General features: G+C 52.6%; 1 protein-coding gene across 2 annotated transcripts in view; it reads left to right on the top strand.

Annotated features, from left to right (window-relative positions):
- Positions 1 to 23,861, top strand: part of DIS3L2 (DIS3 like 3'-5' exoribonuclease 2) — a 268,095-nt gene that overhangs the window by 219,849 nt on the left and 24,385 nt on the right. For both annotated transcript variants that reach the window (XM_054571544.1, XM_054571550.1), the window contains one exon: positions 15,537 to 15,616. In XM_054571544.1, coding sequence (XP_054427519.1) covers positions 15,537 to 15,616 — 80 coding nt within the window. The remainder of the gene's footprint in view (positions 1 to 15,536; positions 15,617 to 23,861) is intronic.

Genomic DNA, 23,861 nt, shown 5'->3' with positions numbered 1-23,861 from the left:
ATGCAGCCTTTGAGTGATGCCGAGCTTTGTGGGGTATCCATGCAGCACCTAATTCGATCACACATCCGACCCTTGCCTCTCTTTGGCACTGTCCCCCTCTCTGGGCTCCGTGTGCTGCTGGGGGCCTCGGCCCAACCCTGCTGTCCCGTGGAGGCCTTGGTGCTGAACAGAGAGCCCTGGGCCGCTTTTCCCACTTTCAGAATCCTGGGCCCCCTGGTGGCTCTGGCGCGGGGAGGGGCCGCTTGTTCCCATGGGGGTGTGCGCATGGAGATGCCTGTGGAGAGGGCCTTCTAAAGTCCCCCGCTTGTTTCCACAGTGGAGCCTTGGGAAGCAAAGGGAAGAGTAACCTGGGGTCACTTCAGGGCTGGCATGGTCATCTCCTCAATCTTCTGTGACCGTTGCGAGCCTGATTCTCTCTAAAGAGGCACAGCAGCTTCCCTGGCTTATTATTAATAATAGCCAGCAGCTAGGACTTATTGAGCGCCTGCCTCTTGTCAAGTGCTTTCCCACGTCACCTCATTTAGTCCTTAGGCCTCATACCCGTCTTTACAGATGAGGAGACTGAGACTGGGCTTAAGTAACTGGTCAGAAGTCCCCTCACTGGAAGTGGCAAAACGAGGGTAGAAACAGACCTAATTCTGCTTAATTTTTAAATTTCTCTTGGTGGTGGTTATAAAAAAAGGGTCCAGTCTAATCCTAGGATAACTTTGAAGAGCTATTTTAAAATACTGTTATGATTCCATTTATATAACATTCTTGAAATGACAGAATTGTACAGCTGGAGAACAGGTCGGCGGTTGCCGAGGGTCCGGGGTGGTGGCGGGGAGGCAGGTGGCCCGGAGGAGGCCTTTGTGGTGAGGGAGCAGTGCTATGTCCAGGCTGCAGTGGCGGCTACTCAAATCTGCACATGTGACCAAGTGACATAGGACTAGACACCACTGTGTCAGTGTCAGTTTCCTGGGTTTGATATTGTATCATAATTACAGAAGGTGTCACTTTCGGTAGAAATTGAGTAAAGAGTACACAGGAACTCTCCGTATTATCTCTGTGATTTCTGTAGATCTATAATTACCTCAGAGCAAAAAGTGGGCCTTTTTATCCCCTTGCGTGGGACACAGGCATTGCACAGGGGAAAGGCCAGGTCGCAGCTCAGGGGCTGGGCTGCCAGCTCTCAGAAAGCTGTCCCCTTCTCACAGCTGTAGGGGGCCCAGGAGGGAACACCACGCAGAAGAGGGCCCAGGCGTCAGCCCCTTCAGGTGCAACCTGAGGTTCCACAGCCACATGAGAAGGAGCCCAGCTGAGCCAGGGCCCTGGGCTCCAGTTGCGGGGCTGCTGTTGTGTGCTCCGGGGCGAGCGTCACGGCGTCTTCGAGCCTCCCTGTCCCCAACAGAAAATAGGGGTGGTGCCAGCACCCACCCTAGGAGGTTGTGGAGAGGACCCGGCCCGAGAACACATTAACGCACTGAGCACAGGGGCACAGCTGTTCCCAGGGCGCACCCTGCACCCCATCGTCAGACCAGAGGACAGTGCGTATTCACTCTCAGTGTTCTGGTTTTGGTCATTTATTCCTTCAACAGTTGCTTCTTTTTATTTCTTTTTTATTTCCTTACTGTATTTTTTTTTTTGTATTACTATTTCGTCCCCTTACGCCCCCCACTGTTGTCCACGTCCGTGAGTCCTTTTTCCTTTTTGCTCAATCCCCCCCCCAACTCCCCCCCCCCCTTAGCTGTCACCCTGCTCTCCATCTATGAGCTCGTCCCTGTTTGGCCTGTTAGTTCAACTTGTTCATTAGATTCCACATATCAGTGAAATCATACGGTGCTTGTCTTTCTCTGACAAGCTCATTTCAACTTAGCATAATGTTCTCGAGGCCCATCCACGCTGTCTCAAAGGGTAAAATTTTCTTTTTTATGGCCAAGAAGTATTCCATTCTGCATATGTCCCATAGTTGTTTTACCAGTTATTTCTTTAGCACCTACTTTGCTGAAGACCCTGGTAGGTATTGGGGATACAGTGACGGACGTGACCCAGGTGGCCTGTGCCCTCAGAGAACTAAAGGTCTCAGTTTTTCCTGTTACCTAGAATCTCCCATCTGTCTTTCAAATCCTCGCTGTCCTGCCAGACTCACCCCAGGCCTCCCCTACTCCACACACAGATCATTCTAGCAGATCCTTCTCTGAGCTCCGGCTGCGCTGGAGGCAGGGCGACATGGTCGCCTCTGCCCGCCCTGGCCAGCCTCCCCCGCCGCCACCATCATTTCCGGTGCAGTGCCAAGCAGCATGCAGAACCATGCCCGACAAGGGCTTGCTCGCCGAACTGTGGAGTGGACAGCCACCGGAACCGAAGGAATCTCTCTCCCGGGCCTTTCATTTTACAGATGAAGTCATGGCGAAGGGCTCATGGCTTAAGTAATAGAAATTGGCTATATGAACCCCAGTCCATTTTTTCAATAGAATAATAACAAATCCTATATTAATCTTACTCTTTTGTTGTTACTGCCTTTTAAAATTCTTATTTTCTTCACGCCATCCAGTATTTTGAGTAGCTGACTGAGAGAAACCCTTGGCTCTAGTACTGGTCTTATTACTACCTGGCCGTGCGACTGAGCCACATCAACAAGTGGGCAGTTTTGCTGACTTGGAAAAGCAGAGCCAGACGTCCCTCTCTCTCTTGCTGTCACTCGAGTGGGCTTACCTGGCATCTCTGGGCACCAAGCAAGGCGTTGAATCTGGCAGGCTCACCCACGCGTCCGCTTCCTCCAGTCCAACTGCTCCGCCTGACACTGGGCAGTTCAGCCACGCACTCTCTCCGCTGGGCAGGAGGGGTACCCGCCCTGTTCTTCAGCGACACCTGTGCCAACGATCCTAGGAAGGCTGACACTCTGAATGCCATTCGCTCATTCGCTGTCCTTCATCTGTTAGAATCTAGAGAGAGAAGTGAATTGTTGGAGCCCCCTATTTGTGGGAGGAGAAATTGCAGGTGTGGCCAAGTGGGAGATGCACAAACTTGGGTTACCTGGGTTTGGGTTCCGTTTTCGGGTCGCCCGCATTGCCTGACCTTGGGTAGGCAGGTTACTTCACTTCTCTGAGCCTCAGTTTCTGCGCCTTTAACATATAGGTCGTGCCCGTACATACAGAGTTCTTGGCACTGTGTCTGATTGAATATGGAACCTATTATTCCTACTGCTTATTGCAGGGCCTGAATCACCTAGAATCCTTTATTTAATAAAGGCTTGTGAGGGATCACAAAGAGTAATCAATTTGGACTTTTCCATTGGAGCTTATAATCTATGATTGTTAAACACACATTCAGAGGCATGTTCCAACTTTAGGATAAATCAGAGAATCAGACCACAGTACAGGTGATTTTTTTTCCCAGACTGTCAGAAGCCAGCCCTCTGCTATGCAAGGCCATAGATCCTTGCGGCCTCTCCTTCCCCAAGGAGAGGCTTACGGACAAGTAGGTGCCGGAGCAGAGGTACTGGGCAGCCTCCGTGTTGCGGCACCTGCCAGCCTGGCAGGGCCTTGGAGCTTTTCTGCTGAGCGGCGAGCCTCATGTAGGACACAGCGGCCTCCACGCCTGCTGCCTCCAGAGACCGCGTCGCCAAGAAAATAATGGGGCTGCCCTGCGGTGGGGAGCCCCGGAGTCAGCATGGCTGCCGCCAGCCCTGTGGGCGCTGGTGGGACTCTCCGAGCAGACAGGTGACGCCCTGCAGCATTGTGCCACAGGGGTCTTGCCGGCAGAGAAGTGGCTTCACCAACACTGCCCGAGCTGAGACAGAGAGCCCTATGGTTCTGGCAGTTCCTCCAGTTCTAGGGTGATTACGTTGGGAACTGTTGAGTCCCAGTCAGCTTGTCCCAGTGTGTCGTCTTCTGTGTTTTGATCTCAGCTCATTATAAGAAAGAAACCCAGGCCTTGTGGCATCAGGAACCTTCACAGAGTGTTCACCATAGCCTGGTCCTCTTCTGATGTGGTTTCCCTTATTTAATTTTCACAACAGCCCTATGAAGTAGGTCCTGTCATTACCCTGTTTTCCAGGGGAGGAAATTGAGGTACGAGGACGTGCAGTTACTTGCCTGGGGTTATACAGCTAATAGGAAGTAAAGCCAGGATTCAAAATTAGACGGCCCAGAAAGGCGGTGCCTTCACCCCTGTCCCGTGCGGCCTCCCAGCATCGGTGGTTAGGTGTGAGTACGCCTGTTAGCACTTCCTTCCTAGCGCCGGAGGCCCGCGCCCGGCAGGGGTGGTGCCACAAAAGCAAGAACTCTCAGGAGTGCTAGAAGGAGAACTTGCGCAGTCTGGCGGGCAGAAGCAGGGGGGGGCGGGGGGGGCAGGGCAAGGCCTCTGCAGGGGATGAGAGCCTCTCGCTGTCCCTGAGCTCCGGCCCAGAGCCTCCAGAGAGATGGCACAGAGGCTGGAAGGAAAACAGTTCTGCCTAATGAAGGTGTCCCCCTAAGATGTCTGCAAAACTTACTGTTTGACATTTGACATTAGTCTAGTTTCTTAAGTGATTTTCAAGTATGTTTGATTATCCAACAAATCTCTATTTACCAAGGCTGATTGTTCTGTTAGCAGGGAAAATAGAAATTCTGTTCATTTCAACTAACCTCTTTAAATTTTTTTGGTCTTTGCATTTCAACTTAGCTGTAAACTTCTTTCTGTACTTTCTTTAAACTTCAAAATACCCACATGTTCTTTGGTTTTTACCATAATTAGAACAGTCTCTATTAGATTAATACATTGTTCCATAAAGAAAAAAGCCATTTAAATTATTTTGGATGAGAACAGGAACCTCAGGTAACCCCAGGTATGGGCCTCCCAGGTGTCCCTTCCAGATTGTTCTGAGCACTTCAGATCAACAGGTATTTTGTGACTGGATGCGGGTGCTGCTGCTGAGCCTGCACCACAGGTTGAAGCCAGGTTGCAGGAGCAGGAGAGACAAACATTTTGGGTACCCCAGGACCAGAAAGGACCTTAGAATATTGTCCTGGAATATGTCGTCCAGACATTTGGCCTTGTCTGGAAGGAAAGAAGTACAGTTAGCGTGGAATCATGTCATAAACTTTGACAGTTGCTCCTGGCTACATAGACAGCCTTATGTAGTAGAATTAATTCTTAACTGTCACTTTGTTCTCATTAAAACATCTAAAGATGTGCCCTGGCTGGTGTGGCTCAGTGGACTGAGTGCTGGCTGACCTGCAAACTGAAAAGTCACCAGTTCGATCTCCAGTCAGGGCATATGTCTGGTTGCAGGCCAGGTCCCCAGTTGGGAGTATGTGAGGGGCAACCAATCGATGCATTTCTCACACACTGGTGTTTCTCTCCCTCTCTTTCTCCTTCCCTTTCCCTTTCTCTAAAAATAAATAAATAAAATCTGAAAAAACAAAACATCTCAAGAGGTGAGCGCTGGTCCTTCTGAAATCCTCAGAGCTTCTATTCTCACAGACTGAGCAGGGACTTATTACAGGCGCTTTCTCCCAGTAAACCTAGGAAATATCTCACATTCATCCATAAAACCACAAGAAGGACCATAGAGGAGCTGAGCTCCATTTTACAGGTGGAAAGGCCAAGGCCAGCACAGCCCTGCCCTGCCCCCCGCCCCCCCCGGGGTCTGGGAGAGCAGCAGCAAGCCCAGAGCTGCTGGCTCCCAGCTTGGGGTTACATAACTGCTGCTCTTCAAGTCCCTGGAAACTGAGGCCAATTCCCTGGAAGATCATTCTGTTCTCTCCTGTTTTTTCAAGGGTAGAGCCAGCTTGATTAGGGCTCTGAGAATTGTAGGAGACAACGCCGTTTTCTCTTCCACAAACTGGGCGCCTACCATCATGATCACTGTTTAATCAGGTTGTATTCAAACCTGCCTAGCTCTCAGTTTTATGTATGTGTGGCTTGTGTTTTAAAGAACCTTATTTTATTTATGTATAGCCTTATCTGTCTCCAAAAAGAATTTGAGAAGACTTACAACAAAGGACATGACCCATGAAATGAATGCAGTAGAAAGGAAGACAATCAGAACAAGAAAAGGAGGCAGAAGTATCCTGCTTTGGGGAAGAAGGAAGGATTTCATAAGGTTGTTTCTTATAACAAACCTTATTGAAAGTCAAGGGATACTTTTTCTAGCTGTCATGTAAGGCCTGATATGAGAGCCATTAAATGTTATAGTGGACAGTTGTACATTTATGGTGAATGAAGAAGGAGATTTTGTAACGCTATTTCTTAAAACAAACTTTGGTGAAAACTGAAGGAAGATTAAATAGCTTGAGGAAGGCTAGTGAGCTAGTGAGCAAGCTCAAATCACCCATGCACCTAACTTTCCTGTGGCCTCTCTTGATTCAAGGATAGGCTTAGAGCGTCTTCCCAAGTGGGCAGCTGGCCCATCGCTGGGCTGCCGCAGACACGGCACCCTCTCCCTGCAGCATGTGGAGTAGAAGCTGTGAAGCCGACCCCGGCCCTGGCGGCTCTGTGAGGTCTGCAGTAGGGAGAGTCTCCGCCGTGGGGGCAGAGCCTCACGCTTTGGAAAGCAGATAGCAAGTGGCAGAACTGGCACCTTCTAAATGCAGAGGGACCCAGACAACACCTCTCCCTTGCTATGGGTGCGCCAGATGCGGTCCCCGCAGTCAGCACTGGCACTTACCCGTGGAAGCAGCTTTGGGCAGCTGCAGTCTGAGCAGCGGCTGGCCCGAGCCCCAGCGCTCTGAGCAGAGAAGAGTCTGATCTGGTGATGTCCCAGCACAGTCACCCTCTTGGACCATGAATATCTTCAGAAATGCTTCAGCTGTGAATAGGAGGAACAGATCGGTTTCAGGTCCCTGCCTCTGACTGCCTGTGACACATGCAGACTTGTTTGCCATGCTTTGTCATCACCGTTGTCCTATCGCCCAGAAGTTTGAGGGGCAGCACTGTGGCACAGTGATCAGGTAAGGCCTGGTCACGACAGCTGGGGTGAGGGAGCTCCTGTTCTGCTGGAGGAGACCTGGGGCGGGGAGTGAGGATTCTGGGTGGTCCTCAGGCAGTAGTAGAGGCAGAGCTGGCGCAGGGCAGTGGGGCAGCGCTCTACGGGCCTGGCCTTGCGCTGAGCGGTCAACTAACCCTCGGCAGAGGCCGCAGCCTGACAGGCGGGCCGGAGAAGCCGGGCTTCTCCTCCCGGGGACTGGCTTGTTGACTGAGGCAAACTCAGAATAGACCAACAAGTGTGGGCTCTGCGGCTTCTGACTGAAGAGGTCGCCTTTCCTATGGGTTGACTATAGGTCTTGAGACAAGCGGTTTTCCTTCTGAGCAAGTAAAACCTCAGCATTGAAGAATCCTTGTCCTGTCATTTTTAACCTTAATGAGAGTAGAACAAGCTTCTGGAACGGGGTGCAATGGAGTCAGGAGAAGTGGCCTTAAGTGAAAACACAGCTGTGGGGTTTACAGACGGTGCCGCAGGGAGGCGTCATCCAGTGGGAGCGGCCAGCCTCACTATAGACTTTCCAACACTAATGAATCGGGAACTCCATGCTGAACAGGATTGAGTTTGATGGGTCCCTGTGCCAGCAGATGGATGTATTTTTCTTGAAAGACCAAGGTGCCAGAAAGCTCCATGATTACGTTACTGGAGCAAAGTTCTTTTTTGTGGTTTGTGAAGTTGAGCGTCAGGACTGCAGGATTCTCTTGCTCTTTCTCACTCTTATTTTTTCCAGGTCAGAACCAGAGCCTGGGGTGGGGAGGAAAATCCTGCTGAATGAGCAAGTTCTTTCTTAAAAAGCTCTCTCCAAGTCCAAAAAGACTTCAGTGGACTCAGGAGAAAGAAACTTAATACATTGCCATAGAATCGTTGTGAACCACGTGAAAGCCAAGGCCGCAGCATCTTTGTCTTATAAAAGAAAGCAAAGAGGAGATGGAAAAAAAGAAATAATGCCTAGGAAATCCAAACCAAACAAGGAAAGCTAAAGAAGAAAAACTAAAGATCACCTCAGAGAATGTGAAGATTTCCTTCTAATAAGACTTTTCAATTACAAAACCAGGCTCAGGTAGAAATGACTTTTCTGTTCATAAATGACATACCTGAAATGTTTGGACTAGGATGGGATCTGCCGCTCTCACCCCGCAAGACCAGTGGGCTGCGCGGGGAAGAGTCAACCGTGGAGCGGCTGGAGGCCTCCCAGGCTGGTCCTTGACCTGCGTTTGAACCTTGGTCCTAATAGCTAGCAGATTGGAGCAAGCTCACAGGCCTCCCGGAGAACCCATGTTGGTTTGAACTCGAGCAAGCCTGGCCGCAGAACCAGCACTCTGCTTGCACCAGCCACCTCTCCCCAGCCCCACTGTGAGAGGAACTCAGAGCCGGACTCTGAGGCCGCCCCTGTGCGACCATGGAGCAGCCTGCAGGTGCCTCCCAGGCCGTGGTCAGAGAGAGGCCTGGTTGTCCATCAGAGGTCATCTCAGAGCTTTTGTGGACGAGACAGGCGACTTCTAACCTTCTTAATGCTTTGTTTGCCCACCCGAGGTCGAGCCAAGTGTCTTCAAAAGCCGCAGAAGCTCTGAGCGGGCGCCTTCCCTAGCCGATGAAGCTCGGTGCCGAGCAGCCTGCGCCTCGTGGTCTCCAGGAACGTGGCTGTCCGGGACAGCCAGCTGTGCGCCTGAACGGCTTCAAGGCTGACTCGCTCACTAGCCCAGGGGAACAGCTGGCGCGCCGCCCTTAGCCACCCTTTCCTGTCCCATCCCAGCGCTCTTTTTCGGTTAGCCTCATGAATATGATCTGGCCTGCTGGCTTCCCTGGGTCAGCCTCCAAAGGGCACATTCCTTTAATAGTTACATTCAGTGACTCCATGCACCCCTCTCCTGCTTAACACAGGGCATGTGTTCTTCCCTTTGGGTTCACCTCAAGCAACGTCTGAGGACCCCGAGGAAGACTCGGTCCTAAATCAGTCATACTTGTTGCTCACCTGTTGCCACCTGCTGGGAGGATGGCCCTACTACCTCTCTTTTACCCCCATACCTCCCCCAGCCTGGAGGAGCTGAAGGCAGGCCTCTCATAGTCCTAGCAAGCCCAGCAGGGCCCAGACCATGCCTACCCACAGCGCGGGGAAGGGCTGTGCTCTCCGAGGGTCTGAGCCCCTTCCACTTGCCCCAGGCGCTTCAGCTCACCCTCACTGCCAGTTTCCCTGGGCACCCCGTGTAGCAGGGGAGCTGGTCAGAGGGGCCCCGGCAGGAGCCTCTCACTCTCGCCGCCCTGGCCTGCCCTCCTCATGGGCTAGCACGAGCCCCTGAAAGTGGAAGGCTCTTCCATTTCCTGCCTGAGGGGATGCACAGGAGAGCCCTTCCTCTACCTAGACCCATGTGAAGGCCTGCTTCCTCTGGGGGGCCCTTTGCTGCCCCCCTCCTCGCCCAGTTCCAGGACTGTATTGGTGTCAGAGCGGGCTGGTGGACAGGGGCGGGCACTTCTCCTGCAGGATGTGGTGCCTGTCTCTGGGAAGGGAAAGAGACCTTATGACATCTCAGTGGCTGTCATTCTGCAGGCTGAGCCTTGCCATGGGTGGGCCCCTATAGACCTTGTTTAGAGCCAGCCCAACACAGAGGCTGCCTGGGGGCCCACCTGTTTCCTGGCCACACTTGGCTCCTGGGACGCATTCAGTAACCACTGTTGCGGAGGAGCTGTGTGTGCCTCTTCAAAGGCACTGGGGAGACGGGCCACCTGAGCACGAGAGAATTTGAGGCACTGCCTGTCATCTGGTGGCACAGTTACTGAATGGAGACAGACGTGAGACAAAATTTTTTTACTGAAGCAAGAGGAGGAATAACAAACTCGGCGGTGAAATTGGATGACTGAAGATCTGTTCAGCTAGATCACAGCGTGCCAAGGGGCACAGAAGCCTGCGGGAGGCATGACTCTGCATCTGTACGTCCAATGGCTGGAGCGCTGCGTTGTCAGTAGGTAAACAAGGTGTTCTAAGAATCTCTTCTGTGCAATTCAGCCCCCGCCCCGCACTGGCACCTGCTGTGATAGTGATAAGGGCACTAAGTGTTCCAGGTACCTGCCTCTGGCCCCTGGATGCACTGGGGAGGGAGGTGCTGCCTCCTGTTACCCGTGGCGTGAGGAACAAAAGGCGCACTTTACAGAAGCTCTAAGGATGTGCGGGGTCTTGCTGGGATAGACGGGAAGAGCTCTCCTGGAAGCAGCCTCGGCGTGAGGAGGGTCACAGTGTGAAAGAGCTTAGCACAGTCCTGAGTCACACTGTGAGCTCTGCACGCAGGAGGGTGCACAGCGCTTGGCAGCAGGAGGAGGGCGGGCACCCTTTCCTGCCCGGCAGACTAGCGATTCTCCTTTAAGACTCCTGTCTTCCGCTCTGCGGTCCTCCCAGATGGCACGCCCTCCTCAGCTCCTGCCCAGCTCATGCAGCTCGCCATTGCTGTCCGTGTCTGTCCGTGTGAGCTACCGACTCCCAGAGAACCCAGGCTGTGTTTCATTCATTTTGATATCTCTGACATATAGACAGCAGGGAGCCATCGCAGGTGCTTAAGGAGGGAAGTGTCGTGAGGCTTGTGTTTTGGACAGGTAGCTTAGCTGGTTGTGGAGCGTGAATTAGAAAAGAGCCAAGGGAGTGGGTGGACATTATTATGTGTCATTGCCCTCAAGAAATGATGTGCCACTACAAAACAGTGGCGGTCTGGAAGGCCGGCCGAGACCAGGCACAGCTTGATCAAGGCACTGGTTTTGCTCGTCGGCCGGTCTTTTGAGCCAGTCGCCTCTGTGAGTGGCTTCATTCTCAGCCCGGAAAGAAGCCACCTGCAGTCGTGCTGGTCCCCATGCCCAGGAGCGCCCAGCAAGCAGCCCCCTTCTATCTCAGGGGTCTCCGGTGGGGCACACATCCATTCCTGACCCAGGCCCTGGGGCCAGGGAATGCCAGGCACAGGTTGGCTGGAGTTTCTATCAGTTACTGAAAGGTATGTCATTACCTTAGATAGTCAGGTCCAGCCTTGCCCTCCTGGAGCCCCTGGACTGGGCTGGAAGGGTGAATAGCAGAAAGAAACCAGGGTATCATTGGGAGGGAGGATGTGACTGCTGAGTGAGTGTCTGTGCCTGCTACCCGGGCCATTAGGACTCATTCATCCATCTGTTGAAACTTCTACATAGTAGACACCTACACTTACCAACCCATACACACCTACACACCAGTAGGGAAACACTTCATAGATTGGTTTACCTGGGGACACCCTCTTCCTGGGTGAATTTCAAACCTCCTGTGGAGGATCCCCGGCCCCCACCCACCTCCAGCTCTCCATTCCTTGATTTCTCCTCGGATCTTGTGGTTCACTGTTCCATCCCCAGGGTCAGGTGTGGCGTATTCTCTGACCACAGCCTCCGGTCCCTCTCACTCCCTCTCCCAGTGTCTCCCACAGCTCCTCTCCCTGACTTCACGGACACCTCGTAAAGCTAGTGTAGACCAGTGGTTAGCAGTGTCGGCCACACTTAAGTTCTGCTGCAGACTTGCCGATGTGGGCCAAATACTGAAACACGTCCATAACACGGCAACAGGAAACAACCTCACAGGGCTGTTGGAAAGATTAAATAAAGTCACACGTGAGCATTGCTTAGGATGGAGGTCATGCTCGGCACTGGCTCCGTATGAGGCATCTGTTGCCCAGGCCCTTGGGTTTTCTTCCAGCAAGCCCCTTTCCATTTTACTTCCTGCCTCTAATGACTTAGAGCCCCTGGTTCATTTGTTGCTGATGTCATCTCTCTATTCTCTTGCCCCGTCAAAACCTTCTTATTCCCTCACACCTTCCTGACAAATGCTTAGCTTTGGACTAACCTAACTTTCTTCATGCCAGAGTCGAGGTTGCTAGAGAAAAACCCACTGGGCAGATGGTCGCTGCGCTAACCTCAGACCCTGTGGCCTCCACTGGCCCCCTAGCGCCTCGGTGGTCCTCCTGTTCCTCCCTGCCCAGCTGCGTCTCCTGTTCTCCAAGAAGCGATTTCAGACCTGCACCGCCTTCCTCTACCTCCCACCTCTCCCTCCCACCCCACCATTCTTTGAAGATAAGTTCACCTCCTCACTCTGAGAAAAGAACCAAAATCAGGCTGGAACATCCCAAACCACCACCATCCGCCAGGCCCCCAGACGGGTCTGCATCCTGCCCAGCCTTGCCCGCGCCCGCAGGGAGGCAGGTGCTGGATGGCAGCCCCTGTCACCTCAGGCTCCTTGACTCCTCACTTCCCTCCCTCTGCCTCTCTTCTCGGCCCTTCTCTTTGCAGCGCCTCCTTCATGTCAGCATTTAAGCAAGTCTTGGTCATCTTAGGGTGTCCTCTCAGTGCCACGTCCTGTTTCCCTGCCCCTTTCCATTCCTTCCATCGTTGTCTCATTTGCTAGAACTGTGCCCTCTCACGACCCCCTTTCCTCACCTTCCAGTCCAGTTCAGTCCCATCACACCCAGATCTCTGCCCCCAGCCCTCTGCTGAGAGCCTGTGTTGCTAACTGCGTGCGGTGGATTCTTTGCTTTGGGTGTTCGTTCCTCTCTCACTTGACTTCGTAGAACAATGGAGTGCTGCTGACGGCCCCTCCTTAAGGCACGTCCCCACTTGGCTCCTGTGACCTCACGCCGGGAGGCTCCACGGTGCTGCTTTTCGGTGCTGCTTCTCGGCGGCCATCGCCCAGCCCTCCCGCGCTGCTGCTGCTTAGGGTTCTGGCCAAGCCCCCGCTTTCACTCTCCGCATGCTCTCTGCAGCTCATCCACTCCAGTGGCTTCAGTTGCCATTTACATAACACCCGAAGGTTCCCAAATTGGCACCTGCAGGTTACAGCCTTGCTTGTAAACTTTAGAATTGTTCATGCAGCTGGCTGCTGGTCATGCCCACTGAGATGACACCTTAAACCAGCGCTCCCAAACTAAGCTCAAGCTCTCTTCCCAGACCTGCTGCTCCTCCCCATGACAGTGACAACACCCGCTGCACTGCTGCACTTCCCGGGGCAAAGGAAGCCTCCCCCTCGCACTGACTTTATAACCAGACTGTCACCAAGTCCTCTAATTCCGGTGAGGGGGAAAGAATATGGGTTTTGGTTGAAGTGCCATTTCTAATCATGGTTTGGACAAATGACTTATCCTTTCTCAGCCTCAAGTGCCTCACCTGTAAAAAGAAGACAGTAATACCTCATTCTAATGGCTGTGGTCAGGACAAAGGAAAGCCACCATTGGTAGGCAGTCAATGACTGCAAGTTCGCCATTCAGGGCCGAGGAGTGCCTTTTTGTCTCTAGTCCCTCTCCCCCTCCCTGTTACCGTCTCTGCTCACTTGGCTTATTTTTGAATCAGTATATATATATACATAGTTACTTGACCTTGAGAATCCTCCTGGAATTAAGTTCCCCCTGATTCCTTCATGACTAAGGACTACAGTGTATAGCTCATCAGGCTCATCATGAAGAATTTGGAAAACACAAAGAAAGTCAAACAATTGCTGTTGGCACTTTGATGTTCCTTCCAGTCTTTCTTCTATGCAAACTTTGTTGTTAATTACATAGTTTTCCTGTATATAATCAAATATGCATTCTGGGGGGGTTTATTCCTATCTAATCCAGATATTTTTGCAAGTTAATAAAAATCACTTATGAATAGTGTAACTGCTACTTACTGTTCTTCAATGGCTGCATGCTGTTCTGATGTGACTCTGGTATAGTTTATTTACCCATTCTGCTGTTGCTGGTCTTTTAGAGCCTTTCCAGCAAATAATACTGAGGTGAACAGTTTTGTGCGCAAAAAAAAAAGTTTTCCTCTTACATTTATAATAATATTTGTAAGCAATAAATCCATAACCTGAATCATTGGATCAAAGGATTTAAAATTTTCTAAGCAGTCAGTCCTTGGAACACACTAGGTGAATATAGGGCTGACCTTAGCTGCAAAGGGGGAGGTAAAGAGAAAAAGGTTCCATTTAATAGATTTTTAAAAATCATTTTTTATTTTCCCAAAGGAGGGCTGGGAAGAACCAAGCAGTGCTCTGTAGGGAAAACACTCCTTTAACTTGAAGTTCTGGCTTTGTGATGGTGAAGAAGGGCTTCTTTCTGTTTTTATATTTTCATCTGGGTCAGTAGAAGGGCAAGCCATTCCTACAAGCTCATTTCCCTCTAAGGAAGAGAAAAATCTTCCAGCATCCAATGATGCAGGTCGTTAGCTATGTTAACAGCCTTGCAGTTAGGGAAAAAAGTTATAATAATGTATCCTCCTAATGTGCAGTTAATTTTAGTGAAAATTTCCCTAGTGATTTAAAAGTCCAGTGAATTTGTAAATCTGGTAACTGGCTCTGCGCTTGGAAATGTTAAAGCTGCCGTAGCTGATCAGCCTCTAACGAGACACACGGGCCTCCCTGAGCCCTGGCTTCCCAGTGACACAGACAGAGTTCCACCCTGAGCTGCGCACCCCCAACCCCCTCTGGGATCCGGAAAGAAATTGAGACTCCATCCCCAGAGTTCTTGTTTCTGATCTCTCCTCATCAGGGAGAGCCAACGAGCGCCTCCAGGTTAACAGGCCCAAAATCAGCTTTCTGGCTCCCTGTCCACATCCAAGCTCAGCCTTCCCGCCCCGCAGTGGGACAGACACCTGCCTGGCTGTTCAGATCTAATATCGAACCATCCTTGATTTCCCCTTTTCTGTCCTCCCCATTGCCCACATCAGATCCATCAGTATATCCTGCCAATCCTACTTCTGAAAGTTCACTTCCAGGATCAATCTCGAGTTGATCGTTTGTGGCCCTCTCACCTGCCTGCCCCCTCCTCCCAGCCCCCGTCCCCACTCGCCTGCTCACCTCCATGGCCTCCTGCAGGGTCCTACGTCTGCTCTCTCCCCTGTAGCCTGGGCTCGGTGTGGCAGCCAGGTGGATCCGGCCAAAACGTAACTTTGCCCATGTCACCCACCCCCACGCAGCCAAACAGGCCATGCATTTTCTGCCCTGGCCTTCCTCCCTGCCGCCACTGCCCTACATGTAGCGAGCCCTGGCTTACCAGCCCTCCTTCGGTTCTGCGACCCCCGCCTCGGCCCTCTGCTGAGGGGCGCCTTCCGCCCTTCCCGCCTGCCTCCCCGTGGTCCAGGCAGCCCCCTCTTCCTCATTCCTAGTCCAGGTCCACTTCTAGTCCAGGTTCTAGAGGGACATGGGAGGTTTTCCTTGTGTCAGAGGACCTGTCCTACCTTGAAATTGTGCATAGTCATTCATTAGTTTATGCGATTGAGGTCCATCTGCTGTACCAGACTGTAAGATCGATGAAGGAGGCCCCTTCCTGCTGCTGGTCACTGTTCTTTCCCCATCAGCTAGCTCAGGGTCACAAAATCGGTGCTTAGTAAATAACGGGCTGCCTGGTAAACGAAGCAGGCAGAGTCCCGATAACAGTCCGTACTGACGACAGCGTGTCCCTGTAAGGCATGGGCCTTTCCCAGCGCTGGCAGGCCCAGTTCTCCACAACACATCAGCTGGAAGGAATGTGATTTTTTTTTTTTTTCCCTTCATTTCAGCTACCTGAATGGACAGAGCATTCTGCTTACAACTTACTTGTTTTCCTCTTGTCTCTTTATTCAGCTGAAGCTTACTTTCACGCTGGACCACGAGACCGGATTGCCTCACGGATGTCACATCTACGAGTACCGCGACAGCAACAAGTAAGCCACTCAGCGGGAATGAATGTTGCCTCACCGTGTCCCGCAGGGGGAGCGCCTGTGGGCTTCCTTACACTGGGGTTATCTTACAGGGGACTGTCAGGGAGTGAACCACACTTTTTGTGACTGAGCCAGGAAATGGGTGCCAGAAAAATATTTCTCCTGTGACACCTCTTTTGGCCCTAAACAGAGAACGCGAAGTACTTGATAAGAGCAGTCGTGATGTCTGCCCCAAAGCAGACCTTCCTCCTGCCTCTAGCCGCCCCCCAAACCCAGCCTCCACACTGTCTCCAGCCATGTGCCTGCCAGCTTGGCTCTCTGTGTGCCTTCGCTTGCACCGCCGTTCTGTCGGACCACGCTTAACGTGTGTGGGTGTTCGTCCGCCCTGTGAATTTTGTGGTTGGGGGACTTCCGGGTGCTGCTGGAGACTGAACCCGGAGGCCGTACTAGGGCGCTGGCACCCGGCACACTGCTTTTGGACCATGTGCCCTGTCTCTGTGACGGGAAAGTGGTGGTGAGGGAGCACAGGGCGCGTGCCCTGCTGAGGACAGTGACCGTGACAGCGATGATAAGTAACTGCAGCAGGTGCCACTGAGGACCTCTGCTGGGTGTCAGGCACAGTGCTGGGGCATTGCGCTTGCTCTCCAGTATAATCCTCCGGACAACCTGAAGAGTTTTCTTGTAGTGTAGGTGCTGCTGAAGCAAGCACTTGAGTTTTCTTTTGTTGCTGTATTTGCAGAAGCGGAGCCCTAGGGGACTGGCTCGTAGTTGCCGGCCACAGCCGTGGAGGCAGAGGCAACATTATCAACTGTTGTCCCAACTTGCTCCCCTTGGAAATCCCAGTCAGTGACAAGAGTAGTCCCAGTGTGGACTTGAGGACAACATGCCCTGGTCTAAATGTTTAAATATCCAAGATACTTAATTTTATCCCATGGAAGAACTCAAATAGTCACACGCCAATGGGGCTGCATGTCACCTTCCAGAAGAGAAACTTGCGTCTTGCTCAGGAACTCTTGCTTTGTTAGGAATCAAGATGGTTACTGGATGCCTTCATGATCAAACCCCACTTAGGGCCCTCCCACGGCGTCCCTCTCACCCGGGGTGGTTACCTTAGGAGGATGTCACCGTAAGCTGCTGTGCGCCCTCGGCTCCAGCCTAGTCAGTCACTTAGGCAAGGCCGGCCGGGCCCCCTGAACACCACCGTTCTTCCCCGGGCCTGCCTGGTCTGGGCTGCGTGGGCCACGGGTCAGAACTGCCCTCTCAGCTTCTTGTCATGTGCCAGAGAAGTGGGGCTGGAGAAGTGGGGACTTGTCTGGAGTCCAGGAATGGCAGGGACAATTGAGCAAGTCTCTGGGTGCCAAGGGTGAGCATCGCTAGGGAAGAAGAGAAACACGCCTTAAGCTGCCTGGCATGCCGTTCTGCCACCCTGCCTGTCCGTGCCACCCTGTGCTGCCTGCTGCGTGCTGGCAGCGGTGCATGGCAGCAGACACAGGCCATTAGGCCCAGGGCTGTTTACAGGCTCCGCTTCTGGCCTGACTCTTTGCTCCCTGAAACAAAGGTTGGCAAGAGTTTTTGTTCAGTGGGAGAAGGACACTGGCCCTCCTTCCTTCAAGTCCGTGTGGTCCAGTGACGACAACTTCAGCTGTGTTCGAAGCTGAGAGGAAGAAATAGCCTAGCTCTGTCTCTTGGCCCAGCCCCTAGCTGCAGTACATGTGTGTATCAGAGTAAGCAATGTCAGAGCAGAACTTAGGGGTTGTAAACATTGGTAAGCTTTGGCCTTGAAAGACCTGAAAGAGAAAACATCAGTGTGGGGAGCTGGGTGGGAAAGGAGGCAATCCACTGACTCCGTGACCCCTCTGTGGTTCTCTCTTGTTTGTCTTCGAGGCAATGCCGGGGTTCATTCTCAATCCGTGGACAGTTTCCTAACCTCTCTGAGCCTCAGGTTTCTTCATCTGTTAAGAACAGTGGGACTGGTGATACCTACCTGGCGTGATTGTCATGGGGACTGAGTGATGACATGAAGAACATCATCACTGCCCTACATATAGAATATGCCCCGAGTGAGTGCTGATCGCCTTCCCAAAGCACCTACTGCGTCCTGCTCTGTTGTCCCGGTGCCAGAGGACGGCGTCCGCGCCCTTTGGTGCAGCTAAACTCAGAGTACCGACGCGGGAGGAGGCTGCTGCCCACGCTGCGGACAGTGCTTGGCTGTGTGCGATGCGCTCTGTCCAAAGACAAACTCCTTTCCCCACTTGGGAATTGAAAGGAAGCATGGAAAGCCGCAGGAGCTTGACCATGACTTTCTCTCCTCCCCCAGGCTCCGCCCTGTGTCCTCTGGTCACTTTTGGGATCCTTTCCCCAGGAGTCCCAATATTGGTGTGATAGTGATGTTTAGGAAGTACAGACATTCGCCCCAGGACCTAAGGGACCAAATAACGTGAATGTGGCAGCAGCAGAGAGATGAGGTTCTACGTATGAAAGAAATTAGCTTGATATCTCAGTATTAATTTGTAATAATTAATTATTGAAACCACTGCTTGTTTTGTTCATTTTCATGCCCCTAACGACTAGCCCAGGACCTGGCAAATAATGCCTGATAAAGGAGGGGACCCAATTTCATCCTTTCAGAGCAAGAGCCTAGCTATTGGGAAGCCGCATCTCTTCCCAGCCTTTGTCTTTTTGTTTGTTGTAGGGTTGTGATGAGGATTATGTTACTCGTGATATCAGGGAAAACTGTCTCCTGGGATGGTTTATGGATTGATTCTAAAGAACTAACATGTAGAGGAAAGAAGCTGTAGTAATTATAGTTATTTACATCAACTGCCTGCCATTGTTTGCCTGACAGAGAAGCATTAAACGTGCCAGACAAACTTGCAGGAGCCGGGTTTGAGGGCCAGGCTGCACTTTGCTCACGACCTTGCGAGTGTCTGGTCCAGGGCACGTAGGAGCGGTCGGAGCTCCCACCTCCTGACTGTCTGCAACTCACCATGCTGGGCCACGGGCTCACCGGCTTACTTCCAGTTCTGGAACCACTCGGGATAGAGGTTATGGTCCCAGTTTTACAAATTACCAAATGAAAACAAATGAAGACTGAGAGTCAGAGAGGTTCACCTGCCCAAGGCCATGCTGTGGTCAAGAGCAGGGCCTGAACTGTACCCTGGCTCTGGCAGGTGCCGGAGCCCAGCCACCGTCAGGCCTGCTGCCTTTGTCCCCGCAGCTTACAGCTCGAGGGAGTTCTGATTTGAGCCTCCTCTGAGCTGGCCCGCCCTCGGAGCTCTTGGTCTGGGAACCCTGGGATTTCTAGTCCCTGCAGACCTCCGGGTGGACAGACAGCCTGGTCTGGTGGCACGAGTTCTCGGCGTGTCATTGTGAATCTGAGTGTGGCCAGTCACTCTCTGTGGCAGGTCCCCGTCCACCCTGTGGTGCAGCCCACCCATTAGAGACTTGAAGGTAGCAGTGCCCCTCCGGGTTGAGGCTGTGTACGCTGGAAAGTGTGGCAGAGTCTGGGCATGGTGCCTGCCCTTCCTTGTAGCTGCCTGAGGGGCCTGGGCAGTGGGCCCTGGCAGACCAGCCTCCAGCTCTGGGCTGCCCTCTGCACCTCCTGAGCCTGGCCCTGGTCCAGGGACCCTGGGATACCCACAGCCTGCACCCCCACCTCCACCTTGCTCCTGGGATATGTTAGTTTGCTAAACCAATGAAACTAAAGATTTTGGTTTTTCTGTCTAGCTAAGAATTTCAATCTTAGCTAGATGACCATATCATCACAGCTAATAGCCAGCACCTAGAAGTATCTGAGAACAAGTTCCTGGGGGGTTTATTTTCCTCGGCCGAAGTGCCCACCCGCCTTCATAACCCGCCCCGAAGGACAAGCATCACTTGCGGAGGACAGGGCAGACTGGCCCTCATGCCCTGTTCTCTCCCCAGCCTGTGGACACCTCCTAGCTAAGGTCACTGGCCTCTCTGGCTGCAGCCAGGGCAGCAGCGAGGCTCTGGACCCCTGCCAGCCCACCTGGGTTCTTCCTCCAACTCCTGACCTCAAGGTCCTTTCTGGACCCGAGGGCTCCCCAGCGTGCTGGCTGCCTCTGAGGGCCTGGCCTGCTCAGCACTTCTCTTTCTGAGGATGTTCTCCAGACAGGCAGGGCAGACCCAGGGACAAAGCTTAGGGTCACACTGGCATTGTCTTTCTGTTGTTTTGTTCTCACCACAGAGGTCCTACTGGGTCCATTCAGGCATACCAACAAGTAGCCTCCAGATGGGATTGAGGTGCAGGAGACACGTTGGGGATGAAGGGCGCACTCCTGGCAGCCGCAGGCTGCAGGCGGCCGGCCTCCCCCAGTGAAAGAGAGGGGTGGGGGAAGGCGGGCTGGTGGGCAGGGCTCAGCCTGCAGCCGGGCTCCGAGAAAGCTTTGGCCAGGCCGGCGGCGCATCCTCAAGCCAGAGCTGCTGGTTGGAGGACCTTAGAGAGGAGAAGTGAATGAGACAGGCTGCCACCTTCATGATTATCGTGGGACGTGGGCCCCAACCAGCCCTCACCTCAGGTAGCACCACGGCAGGTCCGGCAGCTCAGCTGGCGGGGTGGCCAGACCTTCGCTGCAAGGTTCTGAGCCCCCTGCTGCCCTACGCTTCTCAGGACAGGGCTGACACATATGTCCGTTCACAGTGGGGTAAGGGAGTGCCCGGAGCTCCCTTTGGGCTCCACACGTCTCCCTCCCTGCCCCTGCTCTGGCCTGGGTTATCGCCCGCTCCGCTTCCCATGACGACTCCTCCTCTGATCCGCTGGCCCCTGGACACGGGCAGTCAAAGAATGCTGGCGGTGGCCGTCCCTGGAATCCAGAGGGACCCTGGCTGTGTTGCCTCGGGCCTCTAGTATCTCAGACTCCATTGTCCCCTGGGTGCTAATGAGCTCCCTCTGTGACCGCCTCCTGCAGTCCTTGCTGGCCTGCGGAGGGAAGCCGCCTGCAAACTCTGCGGTGAAGCCAGCCTCTCCCAGTGCATTTCCGATGGCCCTGCTGAAGGGGCGGTCCTGCAGGCCCCTCTCCAGGGGCCTCGGGCTCCTCGGCCTCCATTCCAGGCAGCTGCTTCCCTGAGCTTCTTTGTTGCTGCTCTGCCCTCCCCGGGGCAGTCCATTCCTTCCCACTCACTTTTTCCAGGCTTCTAAGGACCACCCCAGCAGCAAGCCTGCCCCATCCCTAGGGTCTTTGCCAGGCTGCCAAACCCCACATCTCAAGAAATCACCCCAAACCAATGAATTGTTGCTCATCTGGCCTTATTTTCTAGCCGCCTTGATGAAGCCCCTCAATTAGCAACTAATTCTTCTCACTCTTGGTATAGAATCTCTTTCCTCTCCTCTCAGGCCCAGCACATCCCCAGCTGGGTTATCCTGGCAGTTAACCCTTGTCAGGGGCTGGGCAGCTGGAAGGAGGTCGGGGGCTCCCGAGGACGGGGAGAGACCTCTGTGTGCCTTCGAGGGGAGCAGTGGGCCCCCTTATAGTAAGCTGCCAGAGAGGCCCTTTGGCTCTCCCGCTTATCCTTTAACCATGGGGCGCGGGCCCTCAGACTGTCCCTGTGCCCTGCTGAGCATTGGCACACCTCACAGCACCCGGCCAGCTCCACAGACCTGGGCCTCCCAGGTTTCAAATGCTTCAGTCGTGACAAAGCGATCGAAGGCTTTCTCCCAGGCCACTGCTGGTGAATCTTTGAGCAGTGGGCCACTACCTTGTGCCAGGGACTCTCCAATCCCCACATACCACTCTGAAGAGCGTCGCCTTTGCCCGCCAGGTAGTGAGTGAGCCAGTTCCCAAGTTCCATCTTTCTGCCTGTTTTCTCAGATCTGCTCCAGTACCGCCTGTGTTAGCTCAGGTCTTCTGAGAACGCAAGTACCAGGACAGGATTAGATGTGCAGGAGGCCTACTGAGGGAAGACCTGTGGGATTAGAAGGGATGAGAAAAAAGCAGGGAGAGAGCCTCCAGACCTCCCACTGCCACCGCCAGCCTAGCTTGCAGACTGCCTTGCTTGTTCTCAGCGAAGCCCTGGGTCAGGAGAAAGGGGAGCTGGAAAGCAAGGAGAGGAGGGCTTCGGGGAGAAATTGGAAGCAATGCAACCAGAGAGAGGCCATGCAGGAGTGACCTCACGGGAGGGAGCCTGCAGCTGGAATGTGCGGGTTGGAGTTGGCCCCTCGCTGCGCGGGTGCGAGCTCACTGTCTTCCACAACTGCCTTTACTGCTGGGTGTCGGCCTGCTTGAGCTGCTGGAGTCACAGTGGTGATCAGTAAAGGATACCCTTCTCCACCTTCCCTACCACACGCAGAGATGGCGGTGGCGCTTTGTTCCCTCCCGTCACCTCACTCTGCAGCAACAATGATGATATCTTGGATGAGAAAGTGCAGTACTCATTTGACCTCAATTTTCCCTACAGGAAGGGAAAGGCATATGAACACTCCCGTTGTATAGAGAGGGCTACCGATTCCCTGAGAGGTACCCTGCCTGAGGTCAAACTATAACCCGAGGTGGAGCCCCAGCAGGCTTCTCCCTGGGATACTGCCTTTACCACATGACCCCCGGTGGAGCAGGGCTGGAACAGCTCCACGGAGCGATGCATAGGGAGGGCAGCCAGGCCTGGGTCAGCGTGGCTGCGTCCTGTGTCATTTACATTACCTCGGGGTTACGGCAACCCAGTCTCCCACAAACAACACGTGGCCAGGGCAGGGAGAAGCTCTCAATCAACTGTGTGCATTACACCCCTTCCCTGCTGCTGGGAGGCGGGGGAGGGACGAGCCTGAAGTCAAGTTTCAGATCATGGAGCTGCCTCAGCAAAGGAGTCCCAAGCTGCTGGATGAGGGTGCCGAGGCCTTCCTGTTGATCATTAGCTCTGGGCTCCTGCTGGCTTTCTGAGGCTGCAGCTGACCAGGGAGAGAAAACGTGGACACCAGCCGCAGCGAGAGAGTGCACTGGACCAACGCAGACGTGTCGGTGCACACGCAGAGGGGCCCTGCTCTGTGTCTCCACGCATTCGTGACCCGACATCCACCCCACGTTTCCATAGTGCATACACAGGAAGGCGGACTTTCACAGGAGCCTTTCTTCTGCAAAACGTATTTCTGAACTCTGACATGTGTAGGCAAAAGTACACGAATCATGTGCATCCAGTCCAAAGGAGTGTCAGAATGAACACACCCATGTGACTGTCCCCAGATCAAGCAGTAGAACATTTCAGCACCCCAGGAGCTTTCCTCTGCCTTCTTTCCCATCCAAAGGAATCCTTCATCTTAACTTCAAACGCTGTAGGTTAGTTTTGCTGGCTTTGTGCTTCACGTAAATGGAATCATTCAGTATATTCTCTTTTGTGTCTGACTTTTTCCTTTCAGCATTGTGTTCTCACTGCATCTCGCTGTGGTCCATTCATTTTCATTGCCCCATAACCTTCCTGTATGGAAACACTGCAGCTGATCCATCTGCATTAATTCAGTCAACATGCGGATTGTATCCAGTTTGGATTTATTATAAATATGCTTGTACATGCCTTTTGGTGCATGTATGCATGTATTCTTTTTGAGTCTATAACTAGGTGCAAAACTGCTGAGTCATAGAGAAAATACCCACTTGAATGAATACTGCCAAACAGTTTTCCCAAGTGGTTGTACCAGTCTGACACTTCCACCTGAAGCAACAACACTTCATACGTTTATTGGCCATTCAGTCAGTAGAGCGCCTTTTCAGATTTCATGGCTATTTTTCTCTGGGTTTTCTGAGGCTTTTTCCTTGTTTATTTATAGTTCTCTTCATGCTGGATATGAGTCCTTTATTGATTTTACTTGTCACAAATATCGTCTGCTTGGTAGCTTGCTTTTTTACTCCCTTTGGTGGTGTTTCAGTGAACAGAAGTTCTTCATTTCAGTGTCATTCAGGGTATCAGATTTTTTCATTATGGTCATTTCTTCTTATATCCCACTTAAGAAACCTATTATTAAAATCCTGAAGACATGTTTTTATTAGGGTTCTCCAGAGAAACAGAAACAATCAGATATGCGCATGTACACACACACACACACACACACACACACACACGCAGGGTCTGGCACAAACAGCACCCTTTTTTAATTACAAAATCTTTTATTACAAAGTTACAAGCACGTAATTCTGTAACATAACAATATCACACTCAAGCACACCATTTGACATTTTAGGTGAAGTGTTCAAATTAAAACTATAAATTATTACACCCACATTATTACCCTACCAACCACACTCTG

The sequence above is a fragment of the Pteronotus mesoamericanus genome, unplaced genomic scaffold, assembly GCF_021234165.1.
Source record: "Pteronotus mesoamericanus isolate MK-2021 breed Mesoamerican mustached bat unplaced genomic scaffold, CSHL_Meso_final contig_1018, whole genome shotgun sequence".
NCBI classification, from domain to species: Eukaryota; Metazoa; Chordata; class Mammalia; order Chiroptera; family Mormoopidae; genus Pteronotus; species Pteronotus mesoamericanus.
This window is presented reverse-complemented; position numbering and strand designations above follow the sequence as displayed.